The 18,493-nt window shown below is 39.5% G+C and overlaps 2 protein-coding genes across 2 annotated transcripts in view; both read left to right on the forward strand.

Annotated features, from left to right (window-relative positions):
- The window catches only part of LOC105663657 (uncharacterized), a 73,605-nt gene extending 56,218 nt beyond the window's left edge, over window positions 1–17,387 (forward strand). The window contains exon 5 of the transcript XR_013039734.1: window positions 13,667–17,387. The gene's annotated coding sequence lies outside the window, so the exon portion shown is untranslated. The remainder of the gene's footprint in view (window positions 1–13,666) is intronic.
- On the forward strand, window positions 2,472–3,368 carry LOC143265293 (uncharacterized). Its single transcript, XM_076536575.1, has one exon. It carries the CDS (start codon window positions 2,472–2,474, stop codon window positions 3,366–3,368), a length of 897 nt encoding a protein of 298 aa, XP_076392690.1.
- Window positions 17,388–18,493: the final 1,106 nt, after the last annotated feature.

Genomic DNA, 18,493 nt, shown 5'->3' on the forward strand with positions numbered 1-18,493 from the left:
GTGTTCCAAAAGTAATGAGAATGATTTTTTTTAAACGAATTTATTGAACCAATTCTTACAAATACTCAAAATTCTTCAAAGTACTGCCCTTGGGCTTCTACAAATTTTTGCCAGCGACCCTGCCATGAACGGTACGCGTCCTGGAATGCGTTTTCCGGAACCGCTTTTAGGGCTTCGGTCGCGGCCGCTTGGATGTTTTGTATCGACGAGAAACGCGTTCCTTTCAGGGGTGTCTTGATCCGGGGGAACAAAAAAAGTCTGCCGGTGCCAGGTCAGGACTATAGGGGGGTTGGGGAAGCGTTATCACCTTGTTTTGGGTCGGAAACTCACGTACTCGCAGCGCGTTGTCGAGATGCACTATCCAGGTAGCGGAGATGTGTTTTCTCGTCCTGATTATCCTTTTTCGCAGTCTTTCCAGCACAACCACTTAGTAGGCGGTGTTAACTATCTGTTCTTCAGAAAGAAATTCTTTATGGACTGTTTGGTGGACTGTTTTGCTGGTTGGTGGCTGCCCAGAGCGTTGATCGTTGTGAACATCTTCCCGCCCTTCCTTAAAGGCCTTTAACCACCTCGAAACTTGTGAGTACGACAGAACAGAGTCCCCATAAACCTCACGAATCATTTTACTTGTCTCCTCAAGAGATTTGTTTAGTTTAGCACAAAAGCTTTATCGCGTATCGTTGTTCCGATCGTCGACTCCAATTTTTCCGCGACACGGTCATCAAACAGGGGGTCACAAAAATTCACGTCCTGTCACTTTCACAGCTCGGAGAGCCTTGGGACCGGGTTTATTGGAAAGCTAAGGGTCCCCCGCACCTAACCCATGTGGTCCGATCCCCCTCCGACCAACAGGAGCGGCGCAGGAATTTCGTTCTCATTACTTTTGGAACACACCATGTATATTATAGAGTATGAATAGAGTATGATTTTACGCGGTTGTAGTCGACTACGAAAAATACGCTAGAGACAGAACAATATTCTTTTATTAATTCAACTTCTAAAATTTGTTTAAAGTTAATGACTTTTCCTCGGAACACTTACTCTTTTTTTTTTAATTTGTCTCGACAACTAATTGTCCATGACCCTTTTAGTTAAAACGAACACTGACAGCCAAAACCAGATCGCTTAATTGGGGAGCCTGTTGTTCACTGGCTACTAGAACGACCCAGCGACCAAGTATCCGCATGGCGTATACCCGCTTTACCAATAAAGTATCAAGAATCTTTTCGGCTCTTCGACAGCGAAAACTCTTCCGGTTATGGTTATCTAGGAGTCTTCTTACGCGTTCGACTTCGAAAATTGTTCTGCTTTCTAGGCGGGTTTCGCTCGGCCTTTTATACCCGCAGGTTTGCCAAATTCGTGGAATTTCTGTGACGTCAAAATATATAATTTTCGTATAAATTCGTAATTAGACATTAATTGTGAAATCGAATGATTTAATTATATTGTTAACGTCGCGCTTTAATTAATAGCTAACATTTTGATACAAAAATAGTAGTCTAATGGTGTTTTAACGAAAAATACATTTTCTGTCCTTTTCTATGAATTGCGCACGAATTCTACAAGGACCGGGTCTATAGGTATAAGCATTCGATGCTCGTGGAATTTTCCATAGAGCAATATCGCAATTTGCAGTATATTTTGCAATAACCTAACATTTGACTTTGACTCCGATTAACATAGTATTATACTAGTGAGCTCGATATGTATTAATAGATTTGTTTAATTGATAGTTTTTGTAGCGGCACATGGTTCGCAGCGTTGGTAGAAATTAGCATTGACCGTTTACAGATGTTTAGGTGTAGGCAGTTAAGCCTACCCTAAAGTCTGTAAGTCGGCGAAATTATTTTATGTTTTTTGGACGTGCGTAGCTCAATAGACTACCCTACCATAAACGCTGCCAGCCATGTCCCGTTACGGTTCATTAGGCCACATGGTCAGCGCGGTCCGGAAGGACATTTTCGACTCTCAAATTCTAATTTACAATACTCTTTCCCCCGTCGAAAATGGGAGGACTCTGCGAGAAAAATAACTCCACCCTCAACTGTGTAAGGAGTTACGCCTTCTCCGAAAAGTTTATATATACTGCGGAAGGGCGTCAAAACAGATATAATCAGTCGAGCCTCCGATTCTGCATCATCGAACATTCTATACTAATTCCGTAACATTGTATTCAATAGCATTTCTGTAATATCACACATAGTCTCCATAGTTCACATTAAAACACCTTACCTCTTGCAAACACACTGTTGCGAGTAATATTTATTCATTTCACACCTAACCTACCTCGCGACAATTGGTGACCCGCGACGTGATCACGGCGTGAGTGTTACGTGATTTAGTGGAAACACAGTGATAAAGTGCAAAAAGACACAGTTAAATATAAGAGACTTCATACAGACATTTACTTAGTTTACATAGAGACACGCATAGTTATATTTAGTTCAATAAGTGCGAATTTAGTGTTAGTGATGGCTAATGAAGATAGAGACGTTTTCTTCAGCCCGCAAAAGAGTGGAAATCAGCAGCAAGGATCAAACCCCTTTGAGGTGTCGAACATCGACCGTGTGGGTATACGTGTCCCACCTTTTTGGTCCAGTAACCCGCTGCTCTGGTTTCATCAATTGGAATCACAATTCGCACTCAACAACATAACTGTGGATTCCACAAAGTACTTTTATGTCACGTCGTTCCTTGATATTAAGTGCTTGCAAGAAGTCGAGGATATTATACAAAATCCTCCTGCCACTGGTAAATATGAAAAAATCAAGGAGGAGCTAATACGGAGGTTATCCAGATCGCAGGAGCAACGGATTCAGCAGCTCCTGGAACATGAAGAAATTGGCGATAGGACACCTTCGCAATTTTTACGCCATCTCCGCAACCTGGCTGGGGATATTAAAGTGCCGGAAAATTTCCTGAGGACGATCTGGATGAATCGACTGCCAGCATCAATGCGGACCATCCTCGCCACGCAGATGGATGCATCTCTCGAGAAGATGGCGGAATTGGCCGATAAGGTCAATGAAATCACGCCTATCGGGAAATGTGCTGCTGTGTCCACGGACACCCGATTCGAGCTATTGTGCGAGCAGATGGCGCGTTTAACACAGCAAGTTGCGGAGCTTGCGAAGCACAGCAATTCCACGCATCCAGGGAGATCCACTTTCCGCGGACGGAAAAAGTGGCGCAACTACGGCCGCAGCTCCAGCCGAGGCAGAAACAACAGCCGCAGCCCCAGCCCGTCGCAGCCAGGTGTATGCTGGTACCATCGCAGGTTCGGGGACAGGTCAACAAGGTGCACCATCCCCTGCACCTACCCGCAACGTCAACAGCAACACCAGGGAAACGAGACCGATCGACCTTAGATGCGGCAGAAGTCGTCGATCCAGCCACGAGCCGCCTATTCTTAAGTGACAAAGACAGTAAGGTAGAATTTTTAATAGACACTGGCGCCGATATTAGCGTTTATCCGCGAAAATTAGTCAAGGGACATCCTCCCAAAAGCACATACACTTTGTATGCCGCGAACGATTCTACCATCTCGACGTATGGCGATATCGTTTTAAATCTAAATTTAGGATTGCGGCGAATTATCAAGTGGAAATTTATAATCGCGGATATCACGAAACCTATAATCGGCGCGGATATGCTTAAGTATTACGGCTTGTTGGTAGATTTAAGGAATAAACAGCTAATCGACACTGAAACAAAATTAACGTCACGAGGAAAACTGGGGATTGCCGATTTAAATTCAGTCAAAACAATTGTCGGTGACTTTCCATACCATAAAATCCTCACAGAGTTCATAGATATCACCATTCCCACACGTACACATACAGGCACAAAACACAACATTACACACCACATTAAAACGACTAAAGGACCATCCGTGTTTTCGAAACCACGTAGGTTAGCACCTGATAAATTAAAAATAGTAAAAGAGGAATTCGAGCATCTTTTGGCCGAAGGTATAATTAGACCTTCGAAAAGCCCGTGGGCTTCGCCTTTGCATTTGGTTCCTAAAAAGGACAAAGGTTGGAGGCCGTGCGGGGATTACCGAGCACTAAATGCACGTACAGTACCTGACCGTTACCCTTTGCCGCATATCGAAGATTTTTCTAGTTTATTACATGGCAAAACCGTTTTCTCCAAAGTAGATCTTGTTAAAGCATATCATCAGATTCCCATAGAACCTTCAGACATAGAAAAAACAGCAGTTACTACTCCCTTTGGTTTGTTTGAGTACGTCAAAATGCCATTTGGTTTGATGAACGCGGCTCAAACATTCCAAAGGTTTATTAATGAAGTATTATTTGGCTTAGATTTCTGTTATGCATATCTAGATGATATTTTGATAGCATCGCGTAACGAGGAAGAACACTTGGATCACATTCGTCAGCTTTTCAATAGACTTCAAAAATACGGTATCATTATTAATCCTGCTAAATGTACATTCGGTCAAACTTCAATAGATTTTCTTGGTTATACAGTAAATAGTAAAGGTACTGCTCCAAATCCAGAGAAAGTAGATGCCATCAGAAATTTTCCAAAACCTCAAGATATTAAAGAGCTCCGACGTTTTTTAGGGATGTTTAATTTTTATCGTCGCTTTGTCCCTAACGCCGCAAAATTACAAGTCCCATTAACAGATTTATTAAAGGGTGCACCTGCTCGTGGTAATCCTCGTATTGCCTGGTCGAAAAAAGCCGAACTTGCTTTCACCCAGGTCAAGGAAGCACTTGCTGAAGCGACCCTTCTGGCGCACCCGGTACCTGGCGCTAAGCTTAGCGTTACCGTGGATGCGTCTGATTTAGCAATCGGAGCGGCACTTCAGCAATGGGTGGATGATACCTGGCAGCCTTTGTCCTTCTTTACAAAAAGCCTTTCGTCAGCCCAACGAAAATATAGTGCATATGACCGGGAATTATTAGCCGCTTACACCGCAGTTCGTCGTTTTAAACACAACCTTGAAGGTCACACATTCACAATTTACACTGATCACAAACCTCTGGTTTACGCTTTCAAACAGCGGCCAGAGCGTTCCACTCCACGACAGTTCAGACATCTAGATTTTATAGGACAATTCACTACAGACATTCAACACATATCAGGGAAAGACAACATAGTCGCGGACGCATTGTCCAGAATACAGGAGATTAATAAACCCGTTGATCTATCGGAATTGGCACAGTCTCAACAGGCAGATGAAGAGCTTCAAAGTCTCTTGCTGTCTGAGACTGCCCTTAAATTAAAGAAAATTAGGTTCCCGTTTAAAGATCGCGAGTTGGAAATTTTTTGCGACACTTCTTCTCCTACCGTTCGTCCATATGTACCCGCAAACCTACGTAAACAAATTTTTAACACACTACACAATTTATCACATCCAGGAGTTAAAGCCACACGCAGACTGGTTACTGATCGCTTTGTTTGGCCATCTATAAACAAAGATTGTAACACTTGGTCTAAACAATGCATTCCTTGTCAAAGAAACAAAATTACACGACACACCTCATCTCCGTTAGGCAATTTTTCATTACCGGTTTCACGATTTCATCACATTCATATTGACATAGTAGGACCATTACCCATTTCACAAGGATACAGGTATTGCCTTACCTGTGTCGACCGCTTTACCCGCTGGCCAGAAGCTTGGCCGGTCGAGGACATAACAGCCGAGACAATAGCAAACACCCTTTTAGTAGGTTGGATATCACGCTTTGGTGTTCCAGCTATTATTACTACAGATCAGGGTAGACAATTTGAATCTCAACTTTTTAAAGAATTAACACAGTGTCTTGGTTCACATCATATCAGAACTACCGCTTTTCATCCTTCATCTAATGGTATGGTAGAGAGATTGCACCGACAATTAAAATCAGCAATCCGTTGTCATGAGACCGACAAATGGACCGAGGTACTCCCACTAGTCTTATTAGGTATTAGATCCACATATAAAGAAGATTTGCACGCAACTCCAGCAGAATTAGTATACGGATGCACATTAAAATTACCGGGAGAATTTTTCAATAAAGATCAAAATAGTCCAGTGACGTCCGATTTTGTTTCACACTTCAAACACACAATGAAAAACATACAACCTTGTAAACCCTCACGACACGGCACACATACACCATTTATACACAAAGATTTACACACATCAACACATGTATTTATTCGACACGATGGCGAAAAACGTTCGTTGCAACCGCTGTATGACGGACCTTACAGAGTTGTCAACCGTAATAATAAATATTTTACAGTGTTAGTGAATGATCGCGAAAAGAATATAAGTATAGATAGGTTAAAACCTGCGCATGTAGAACCGACTCAACTTGTAACGAACAATACTTCCGATACACGAAATGCGAGCGATCAAGCAAGCCGTAGTCCTAAGAGCATTTTGAAACAAGCTGTGCCAATTAAAACACGGCATGGCCGTATAGTTAGATTTACCGAGCGTTATCAGGCATAAGTAACCGATGTAAATAGTTTTTCTTGTCTGTATATAGTTTTTTTTTGCGCTCTATCTTGTATTACTGTTAGTGTATTCTCATGTATGTAAGTATGTATGTATGTATATAGACCATGTAAATTTTGTATAGCGTTATCACTGGCAAGGGGGTGATGTAGCGGCACATGGTTCGCAGCGTTGGTAGAAATTAGCATTGACCGTTTACAGATGTTTAGGTGTAGGCAGTTAAGCCTACCCTAAAGTCTGTAAGTCGGCGAAATTATTTTATGTTTTTTGGACGTGCGTAGCTCAATAGACTACCCTACCATAAACGCTGCCAGCCATGTCCCGTTACGGTTCATTAGGCCACATGGTCAGCGCGGTCCGGAAGGACATTTTCGACTCTCAAATTCTAATTTACAATACTCTTTCCCCCGTCGAAAATGGGAGGACTCTGCGAGAAAAATAACTCCACCCTCAACTGTGTAAGGAGTTACGCCTTCTCCGAAAAGTTTATATATACTGCGGAAGGGCGTCAAAACAGATATAATCAGTCGAGCCTCCGATTCTGCATCATCGAACATTCTATACTAATTCCGTAACATTGTATTCAATAGCATTTCTGTAATATCACACATAGTCTCCATAGTTCACATTAAAACACCTTACCTCTTGCAAACACACTGTTGCGAGTAATATTTATTCATTTCACACCTAACCTACCTCGCGACAGTTTTAATAACTAATAATGTCCTAATGGAAAAATGTATTTCTATCCTTCTCTAGGATTTGCGCTGGTTCCAAGAATTATGGGGCGTCGTCGTAGTACGTAGCGTTATGGAAATTTCCATGCAGAAGGATACATTTATTCGAATGAAATAAAATAATACATGAATTTTGTTTTAAATAACCTAACTTAATATTTGCTTGATTCTGCAGAACATATAACTTAATTTTAACTCAAAAATTAATAATTGGAAATTAAAAATATATGTACACTGCTCAAAAGAAATATGGCATAGAAAAAATTTAGGCAAAAATTGGCCAAATTTGACTGATGATAACTCCGTGAAAAATCATCGCAAAGTTATGCTCTTTTTTTTAAATTAAAGCTTGAGATCTCTACTTTAAGACCCTGCAGTTTAATTTTAGATTTGATGCATACCTACCACAATAACACCGTAAATATGTGGTCATGTTTGCAATATTGAAAATTACAAAGTTTGACAAAATGCATAGACTTGTCACATTTTTTTTTGTGATACTGTTTACAGCAGTATAAAGTACAAACCTTCATCTTTAATTTCCAGTATGTGAAAAACCGCTACCATTTTTTTTTTGCAAAGTTACAACACTTTAAAGAAACCTTTGCATTTATGGCATATACCGCCGGCATTAGCATTACCCGATGTGCACCTCGAAGAGGTTACTGGACGAATTTTGCACATCATATGGCTCTGACAAGAACCTTTTTAATTTGAAAAAAAAAGCATAACTTTGCGATGATTTTTCACGGAGTTATCATCAATGAACTTTGGCCAATTTTTGCCTAAAATTTTTCTATGCCATATTTCTTTTGAGCAGTGTAAAAAAAAACACATTTTTCAAAATTAAACCAAATTGTAAGGTAGTTATAAAAGGTACTAAGATCCTGTTTGTATTAAAAGATTCTGTTTTTTACACATGTTGAATATTTAAACTTGTTTAAACATTTATTGAATGCAGAGAAAAATTGATTTTGCACTAATTTTCATGTATATTCCTCAATTTATCTTAAAATGTAAGGGAGTAGTGAAAAATCAAACTATACTATGCTATAGATTAGATTTTTACCTTTAAGAAACACCCAAAGAAAGTTCCAATGTCGTTTTTTTCACGATGACAAAAGGGAAAATAACAACGCGGGGATGAAACGAAGACAGTAGTTCTCCACAATAGAGCGGTTGGTCGGCGTCCTGATACAGTAATACGTCCAAAACTAAGTTTAGGAGTTGGTGGGTGAATACAAAAATGTCTAAGTTTTTTATCAAGTCGGAGCGAATCTTTATTTCAAAGGATGAGGTGCTAAGCGCAAAGGTTTGTTAAGAACTGCTCTCTGCACCCTTGATGCGTTTTCTCGACACCTCTTACATCCCTTGGTGGGGGTGTCTTCAAACGACAAATTTGGCAATGCAGCGGGATTTCCCGGTGACCACTTACCGCTCCCCTGCACGGTCAGGGACCGCCAAGCCCGGAACCGTGGTCCCTTCGGAAATCCCCGGTTTATGATGCCGTACGTAGCTATTGAGACCGTTGACGAAAAACTACAAAACATGCCTCGAGAAAATCTAACGGTATCCTCAAAAATAGCCGTTTTGACCGTATACGTCGTAAACCGTGCTGGCCTTTTGCACTTACCATGATCGCTTAAGAAATCACGAAGCCAGCCGCTACATCACCCCCTTACCAGTGCCAACGCTATGTTATACAAAAATACATAACAATTACATGTACTAACTAGCGGCGCTCTTACAACTAATTACAACTAGTTTAAGCCTAAAGTTTATTTACATTCCTTAACCTACTATGTACAATTAAAACTACTTGTACCGCTAGCGACCAACCTCTAAACGATCCGGGAATCTTACCCGTCTCCCCGAACGCGTTTGATACAGTTTGTCTGTACCTGCTGGCTGATCACGCATCGTAGATTGACGCATGAAATATACTGGCGTTTGTTCATTAATATCGCTCGCTGTATCGTCGGGTTCGAATATATATGCCGGTTTTAGCCTATCTATGGAAACTGTGGTATCTTTATCTTTAATCCGAATTATAAAAGTTTTTTCAGAACGGGAAATTACTGGAAATGGTCCTTCGTAAGGTTGTTGTAAAGAACCTTTCGTTGCGTCGACGCGAACAAAAACATGAGACGCAGTATTTAAATCTTTAAATAAGAATACTTTCTTTTCCCCGTGTCGCGAACCCGATACCGGCCGTAATTTACGAAACTGAGTACGCAGTTGATCGACTAATTCTATCGGATCGGTATTCACTCTCTCAGAATTTTTGAAAAATTCCGCTGGTAAACGCAAAGTTTCACCATAAACTAATTCCGCGGCGGATGCTTTTAAATCGGGTCGGAAAGCAGAACGAATCCCTAACAATACAATAGGTAAAACGTCGGTCCATCGCTCGTCACCATGACATTTAATGGCTGCTTTTAGTTGTCTATGAAAACGCTCGACCATTCCATTCGCCGCAGGGTGATACGCAGTCGTTCTTAAATGCGTCGATCCTAAGAAACTATTTAGCTGGCTAAATAACCGGGATTCAAATTGTCTACCCTGATCTGTCGTTATTCGTAATGGTGTACCAAAACGCGCGATCCAACCGTTCAACAAAGTGCGCGCGACTGTTTCGGCTTCAATGTTTTCAAGTGGGAAAACTTCTGGCCAACGCGTAAACCTATCCACGCAAGTTAAACAATATTTAAATCCTCGCGATGATGGTAACGGACCCACTAGATCGATATGAATATGTTCAAATCTAGCGGACGGTGATACAAAATTACCAACCGGACTTACGCAATGCCTAGAAATCTTTGCACGTTGACAATCCAAACAGCTCCTAACCCATTCGCGACAGTCCTTCTCCATCGACGGCCACACAAAACGCTTTTTAATTAACTTAACCGTAGCTTTAACGCCTGGATGCGCGAGCCTATGTACGGATTCGAACGCTTGCCGTCGGAAGGGTTTTGTTACGAAAGGACGAATATCGCCTGTCGAAATGTCGCAATAAATGTGGGCGTCACTCGCTATTAACTTAACCCGTTTCAGTTGCAAAGAAGTGTCAGACGCTATTAATTTCTTTAACTCTCTATCAGTATTTTGCGATTCCGCTAAATCATCATAATTAATAGCTACGGAAACAGATTCTACACGCGAAAGAGCATCAGCCACTTCGTTTTCTTTCCCACTAATGTGCCGAATATCCGTTGTGAACTGGCCAATGAAATCTAAATATCGGAATTGTCTCGGGGTACATTTTTCTGGTTTTTGTTTAAATGCAAAGACAATTGGCTTATGATCGGTGTATACTGTAAACATCCGACCTTCCAACGCGTGGCGAAATTGCTTAATCGCTGAATATATAGCTAATAACTCCCGATCATACGCACTATACTTACGTTGTGCAGGCGACAAGGATTTCGAATGAAAAGCAAGGGGTTGCCACGAATTTCCTTCTCGCTGCTGTAACGTTGCACCTAACGCGAAGTCCGACGCATCCACCATAATCGCGAGTTGCGAGCGTGTGGAGGGATGCGCTAAAAGGGCGGCGTCTGCTAAGGCGTTCTTTAATTTATCTAGCGCGATGTCTGCTTCGGGGATCCAATGAAGAGGAGAATTACTCTTCAATTTTTGACCTTGAAGCAATTTATTGAGAGGAGCCTGAATCTGAGCGGCGTTAGGAATAAATCTTCTATAAAAATTAATCATTCCTAGAAAACCACGTAATTGTTTCACGGTAGTCGGCTTTGGAAAATCTAAAATAGATTGAACTTTCCGCGGTAATGGCTTTGTACCTTGACTATTTACCGTGTACCCGAGAAATTCGACCTCATTCACAGCGAATACACATTTAGTGGGATTGATAATTATACCGAATTTGTCTAAACGTGCAAGGAGTTTCCTAACATGTTCCTCATGTTCCGCTTCGCTATCCGACGCAATTAATACATCATCGATGTATGCGTAACAAAAGTCTAGTCCCCTTAGAACCGTATCAATGAAACGTTGAAACGTTTGCGCGGCGTTTCTTAAACCGAATGGCATCGATACATATTCAAATAAACCAAATGGCGTTGTTATTGCTGTTTTTTCCACATCATCGGAATGCACAGGGATCTGGTGATACGCTCGAACTAAATCTATTCTAGAAAATATTTTTTTCCCGAACAACGTACGCGAAAAATCCTCAATATGCGGGATAGGGTACCGATCAGGAATTGTTCGTGCATTTAACGCGCGGTAATCTCCACAAGGCCGCCATCCGTTGTCCTTCTTCGTTACCATGTGTAGGGCGGAAGCCCATTGGCTTTTCGAAGGTCGTATGTGGCCCTGACGCATGAGATTTTCAAACTCTGTCCGTGCGATTTTAAACAATTCCGGCGATAATCGGCGCGGTTTACAGTATGTCGGCGGCCCGGGGGTAGTGTGAATATAATGCACTACGTTATGCTTAACATTACGCGAAACCTCCGTAGGTCGTACTACCCTAGGAAACTCGGCTAATAACCGGTCGTAAGGCGAGTTACCAATAATTGTTTTTACCGATTGTACTTTATCGCGAATTATCCTACCCGCAGAAGTTAGCGATGTCGTCTTGTCCAGAAGTCGTCGGCCTTGCAAATCCACCAAAATCCCGTAGTGCGTCAGGAAATCGGCACCGATGATAGGTTTGGCGACGTCGGCGATGACGAACTTCCAGGGAAAAGCTCGACGCAATCCTAGGTCCAGGTTGAAGGTCCTCGTCCCATATGTGCTGATGATGGACCCGTTAGCCGCGAACAGTTCGTAATTCGTCTTCACAACTCGGTCCTTAACACGCGTGCGAGGGTACACGCACAGATCCGAGCCTGTATCGACCAGGTACTCTAAATTTTCCCCACGATCATTTACGAATAAGCGGCTAGTCTTTGGACCGTCACTGATTGCCGCACTCAGTGGCGTATTCCCGCGTTTCCCGACACGAAACTGCACGGCGGGCGGCACCTCGTCGAATGGTTCCCGAATTTCTTATGAAACCAGCAAATTCTTTTAGATGACGACTTTCCACGCTTAGCACTGTCGGATCGCGATCGATTACGATGTCCACTTGTCGAACGATCCCGCGGTCGTGACCTTGACAATTCCGCGATTTGCAACTCTAAATTTTCTAGACGTTTTAAAAGTCTTTCCTGAACAGAGTCTTCTTGCACACTCGCGACCTGTTTCTTCGCGGTTCCCTCGTGAATTTGATCCGCGATTTCTGCAGGCTTATTAAGCGGTAAATCTGCTTGCCCTGTCACAATAGCGCGCGTCATCGCTGGCAATCGGCCTGACCATAGAGTTCTTAAAAAATCGTCAGACACCGTAGTTCCCGCTAAATTCCTCATGTGTCTCAGGAACTGGGAAGGAGTCCTGTCGCCGATCTCTTCTTGTTCCAACAATTGTCTGATCCGTTGAGTTTGGGACGTGGATAACCTCTGGATCAGCTCCTTCTTCAGCGCCTCGTATTTACCCGTCTCTGGAGGATCCGTGCAGATATCTTGCACTTCAACCAAATATTTCGCTTCTAATTGAGACATGACGAAATAAAATTTCATATTGTCCCCCGTCACGCCGCTCAACATGAACTGCGCTTCTATCTGGTTAAACCAGATCGCGGGTTGCTCCGGCCAAAATGGAGGAATCCTAATACCGGCGCGACTCATCTCCGGCACAATGTCTTGCTCCGCGGAAGAACTGGTACTACCAGCGGACGTAGCGGTTTTTCGACTCATTTTGATCAAACTATTCACGACACAATTCAACTCAACTAATAACTTGCACTAGCAAATCACGTCGGGCAGTCACCACTTTAGGAGTTGGTGGGTGAATACAAAAATGTCTAAGTTTTTTATCAAGTCGGAGCGAATCTTTATTTCAAAGGATGAGGTGCTAAGCGCAAAGGTTTGTTAAGAACTGCTCTCTGCACCCTTGATGCGTTTTCTCGACACCTCTTACATCCCTTGGTGGGGGTGTCTTCAAACGACAAATTTGGCAATGCAGCGGGATTTCCCGGTGACCACTTACCGCTCCCCTGCACGGTCAGGGACCGCCAAGCCCGGAACCGTGGTCCCTTCGGAAATCCCCGGTTTATGATGCCGTACGTAGCTATTGAGACCGTTGACGAAAAACTACAAAACATGCCTCGAGAAAATCTAACGGTATCCTCAAAAATAGCCGTTTTGACCGTATACGTCGTAAACCGTGCTGGCCTTTTGCACTTACCATGATCGCTTAAGAAATCACGAAGCCAGCCGCTACACTAAGATATAATATACGTGGTATCCAACAATGCAGCCTGAAATCATTTTGTTATAATATTAATAATGTTATTTTTAATAAATTTAAAATTATTTTTAATAATTTTTTAATAAAGTGTTTAAATTCCTGTATTAATATATTTCTTTTTTTATTTTTGCAGATGGAATAAGAACTGGAGCACCCTGTATATATGCTTTACAATATAAATTATATAAATTACTTAAATTTGTGTCGATATATTGCACAGCAATTCTGTTAAGTGCATAGAATCGTAGTTGAACCGTACATAAAAAATCAACCAGTGATAATAATCACATATTTAAGGACCGTTGCATCCAAGTATTTGTTATATAGTCAAAATTTAAATATTAAACATATGATTCATATTCTCGACCGGAACATTACTTTTAAATCGATCACATTTAGGCGTCACCATCTGCGATTTGGCTCTAATAACAAAATGTTGTAGTCCATGTGAAATTAAGGGGGCGGGGGTTAAGTCATCATTTTGCTGGTTTCGAATTTGTTAAGGAAAAATATGCCTTCAAAGTTTACAGTAATTGCACATTTTTGCGAAAGTAGATTCCATTTACGAAAAAGAATTTCTTTAAACTTTTCGACACTTTATAACGAATTGACGGATATCAAAAAATATTTTAAAATAGCCCAATCCTTTATAAATAAAACGAAAAAAAGAAAGGGTATAGCCGGATAAGGTGGTCAAATGTGCCCTTGAGTCGAATTTGAGACCCAACTCGTCAGTCAGTAGCATATCCCAAAAAAACATCTCACACCAAGTTTCAACCCCCTATCTCATCCGTGGGGGTAGTAAAAGGGAAAAATCGAAATTCCGGTTTTTTGCCCTTTTTGCCTATTTAATTTCGTACAAAAATTCTGAAAAAATTCTAAAACATTGAGGTCCAGATAGCGCATCTTACAGAATTTTTTCAGATTTTTTGATCGCAAACTGTAGTCGTGAAAAATCAAAAACCGAAAAAAAATCCGAAAAAATGCGATTTTTTAGTGAAGATGTCGGAGCACTACTTTTATATTAACGTGGTAGTTAGGTATTAGTACAACTATTATTCTCTAATTTTTTCAGATTTTTCGGTGAGGTGCGCCGTAGTTAAAAAAATCAAAAACCGATTTTTTCGCGCGAAAAACTAATTTCTGCTTTGAATTTTTATGCCATTTTCCCATAAAAGATGCATTAAGTAATTTTAAGAGCATTCATGTTCACACAATTGATCTATGGATTACAACAATGCAATTAACTTAATTAATTAGTTTTATGGTACGCTCGTTATATACCTAAATGTTTGAAGGTCTTCGAATGGCGTCGGTGGCGCAGCGGTTATGGCGTCTGACTCGTAAACCGCTGCATACTTTTTTTGACGCGGGTTCGATCCCACCCGAACTTATATTTTTTTTTTCTTTTTTTTTTTTCTTTAAATTGTTAATTTTTTTAATTCTAATTATAGAACAATGGATATTACTTATTTAAAAACATTTCTAACGCACTTTAGAAATATTTCAAGGTTTGTTTTTTTTTTCATTGGGAAAAGTGATTTATTTACACACAGTCTGTACGTTCTTAGACTAGTGTGAGACTCCTACGTTAATCGCAGACTACCCAGTAAAGCCCCAACTACCTGTTGAAATAAAAATAATTTTAAGTATTTTGATTACATGTCTTAATTGTGCTACGATTTTATATATTTTTATTTTTAAACATTTTATTTTTCGTAACTTATCACTTTCCATTGTTGAAGAAATACTATGTCAAATATATCCGTCGTCATTGCTGTCTTCATTTGTAACAGGTATCACTTGCTCTCTTTGACATATTTTGCTTAATATTGTACATCGTGATTATTTCAAGGATGAATTCAATTAACCATTTTTCAAACATCAAACTTACAACATCCCGACGTACAATGGTCGGATACCTGTGTAGGAAAAAACCTAATCTTCAACTATTCAAGATTAACAAAATGCTTATAACAACAAGTAATAGACATAATTCTATTACTTAGTTACCAGAAATGAAGTATTTAAAAATTGCACTGATATATGCACTCAACTGAAAATTTATAAACTTGTAGCACAATTAAGATATATGGTCAAAATGTTCCATAATTATTTTTATATGAATTTAAAGTTGTCAAAGTTTTTCAAGTTAAAAAAAAAAAAAACCTTGAAATATTTCTAAAGTGCGTTAGAAATGTTTTTAAATAAGTAATATCCATTGTTCTATAATTAGAATTAAAAAAATTAACAATTTAAAGAAAAAAAAAAAAGAAAAAAAAAATATAAGTTCGGGTGGGATCGAACCCGCGTCAAAAAAAGTATGCAGCGGTTTACGAGTCAGACGCCATAACCGCTGCGCCACCGACGCCATTCGAAGACCTTCAAACATTTAGGTATATAACGAGCGTACCATAAAACTAATTAATTAAGTTAATTGCATTGTTGTAATCCATAGATCAATTGTGTGAACATGAATCCTCTTAAAATTACTTAATGCATCTTTTATGGGAAAATGGCATAAAAATTCAAAGCAGAAGTTAGTTTTTCGCGCGAAAAAATCGGTTTTTGATTTTTTTAACTACGGCGCACCTCACCGAAAAATCTGAAAAAATTAGAGAATAATAGTTGTACTAATACCTAACTACCACGTTAATATAAAAGTAGTGCTCCGACATCTTCACTAAAAAATCGCATTTTTTCGGATTTTTTTTCGGTTTTTGATTTTTCACGACTACAGTTTGCGATCAAAAAATCTGAAAAAATTCTGTAAGATGCGCTATCTGGACCTCAATGTTTTAGAATTTTTTCAGAATTTTTGTACGAAATTAAATAGGCAAAAAGGGCAAAAAACCGGAATTTCGATTTTTCCCTTTTACTACCCCCACGGATGAGATAGGGGGTTGAAACTTGGTGTGAGATGTTTTTTTGGGATATGCTACTGACTGACGAGTTGGGTCTCAAATTCGACTCAAGGGCACATTTGACCACCTTATCCGGCTATACCCTTTGAAACCGGTAAAATGGTGACTTTACCCCCCCACTCTCACGTGGACTATAACATATTTTGATTAGAGCAAAATTGCATATGGTGACCTCAAAAAGTGATCGATTTGGCGTGGAATAACCCATAAGCAATATTAAAATATGATATATTTCATAACTGGATTAGTACTAACAAGGGGCATCACCAAGGTGTTACGCGCAGTTTTTAATGAAATTTACGTATATGGCAGCTTTTCGAAAATTATTTAACTTATATTTTTTATAGTTGTGGAGGTGAAAATAGCCCTTAATGTTGGTGATTGAAAATACAGTGCATTTTTTTTAAATTGTGTATTTCTGAGCAAGGAATTTAGTTGATTTCGAAAATTCTAGTGAAAATTATTTATTTACATAATATATTAAAAAATGGGATTTTTTATTCAATTTTTTATCCTAAACCCAGTTCGACTTTTATGCAGATTTGTATAATTGTAAAGTATAAGTTATAAATGGAGATACGCGTTTTTGGAATTTTTTGTATACAGATATAGAAATGCAACAAGAGTTTATATTTGACGATTTGACGTATGACCAAATCATCTATTTCTGTCAATGAAGAGGAAATGGAACAAGCTTCTACGTAAAAAGTTGCCAAATTTTTTTTTCGCATGCAATAAAAAATACTGCTATGCTCCTCGACGCAAGGAGAAGATGTAGTACGAAGAAGTTATGATGTACAATCCCAATGTTAGAAACCGTGTAAGAAACTGGAAATATTAAAAATACTGTAGGAAAGGAATTGGATGTGGTTGAATAATACTTCAGTTGTAATATTGTTGAAGGGATATTAATATACTTTATTATATAAACTTGCTGGTGATTCGCTCTTTACGCTTTCGCTGTTCGCTATAAACTCCTCACACTAACCCATTACTAATCCATTTTATTGTAAAAACAACCTCACAGTATATCGCAATAAATTTTTCTGTTTTAGTGATGAATGTTGGCTATATATTAAAGATTGTAACTTAATTATGAAATTTTTTAAATGTAAAGTCATATTCAAATTTAATGAAATTATTACCTCAGAAATCTTATGTGCAAAATTCTTCCATATTCTAAAATGGAATACACATAATGGCTATCTAAATGCGGTAGTATTGTTAAAAATCTGCAATGCTTTTATACTTCGATTTCTGCATTACCCTTAATAGTATAACAAAATTAGCAGCTTTCAGAACTATCAAATCATTTAAATATTTTGTTTCAAATTAATAAAAGTTAAATAGCTACATTTATACCTTCGGCTAAAAGTACCATTGGCTATAAAAATCTGCAGGGTGTCTCAAGATTTGTCTTTGCAAAAATGGGGTTTGAAGCTTCGTTTTTGAATTATTAGAAGCGATAACTAAAGATTCGAGCCTTGCAACTGAACGCGATCATGATCGTGTGCCTGTGCGCCGGGACAGGGTAAACGTTTAATAAGAAGCCTTTATATTAAATCTCAGGTAAATAATGAACAAAGCAGTTGCAAATAATGTTCACTTATTCGTTTGTCACGAGTAAGGAACAAAATTAGTTATGTGTAATTAACAGAAGTCGAGCAAATAAAATTTCTGTAATTTTAAAGTTACCTAAAATTGATAAACTATTAAAATAAGTCTCACCATTCGTTCAAAAATAATCGTGCTTGATTGAAAATGGATCCCCGTAACTAGGTCGTTCACTCAATCGTAACTATTCGTAGAAATAATACGCAACCCACAATAACTGATATCGCAGCCTATTCACTTCACTATTATTTTTGATTATCACTTTTCACTGTAATATTTTGTTGCCACTTTTCGATTATTTCTTGATGTAATAACGATGGATAAACAAGCGAAAATGGGTGAACGATTACCTGAATTTCCTTTTTTCCTTCAGTGATTCGCTTCGAACGTTCTGTCTTAAACTGCCAATTATGACTCCAAAT

Source organism: Megachile rotundata, chromosome 10, assembly GCF_050947335.1.
Source record: "Megachile rotundata isolate GNS110a chromosome 10, iyMegRotu1, whole genome shotgun sequence".
NCBI classification, from domain to species: Eukaryota; Metazoa; Arthropoda; class Insecta; order Hymenoptera; family Megachilidae; genus Megachile; species Megachile rotundata.

What these genes read in the sequence shown, in the direction of transcription:
- LOC143265293 (XM_076536575.1), top strand. Translation starts at nt 2,472, where the DNA reads ATGGCTAATGAAGATAGAGACGTTTTCTTCAGCCCGCAAAAGAGTGGA.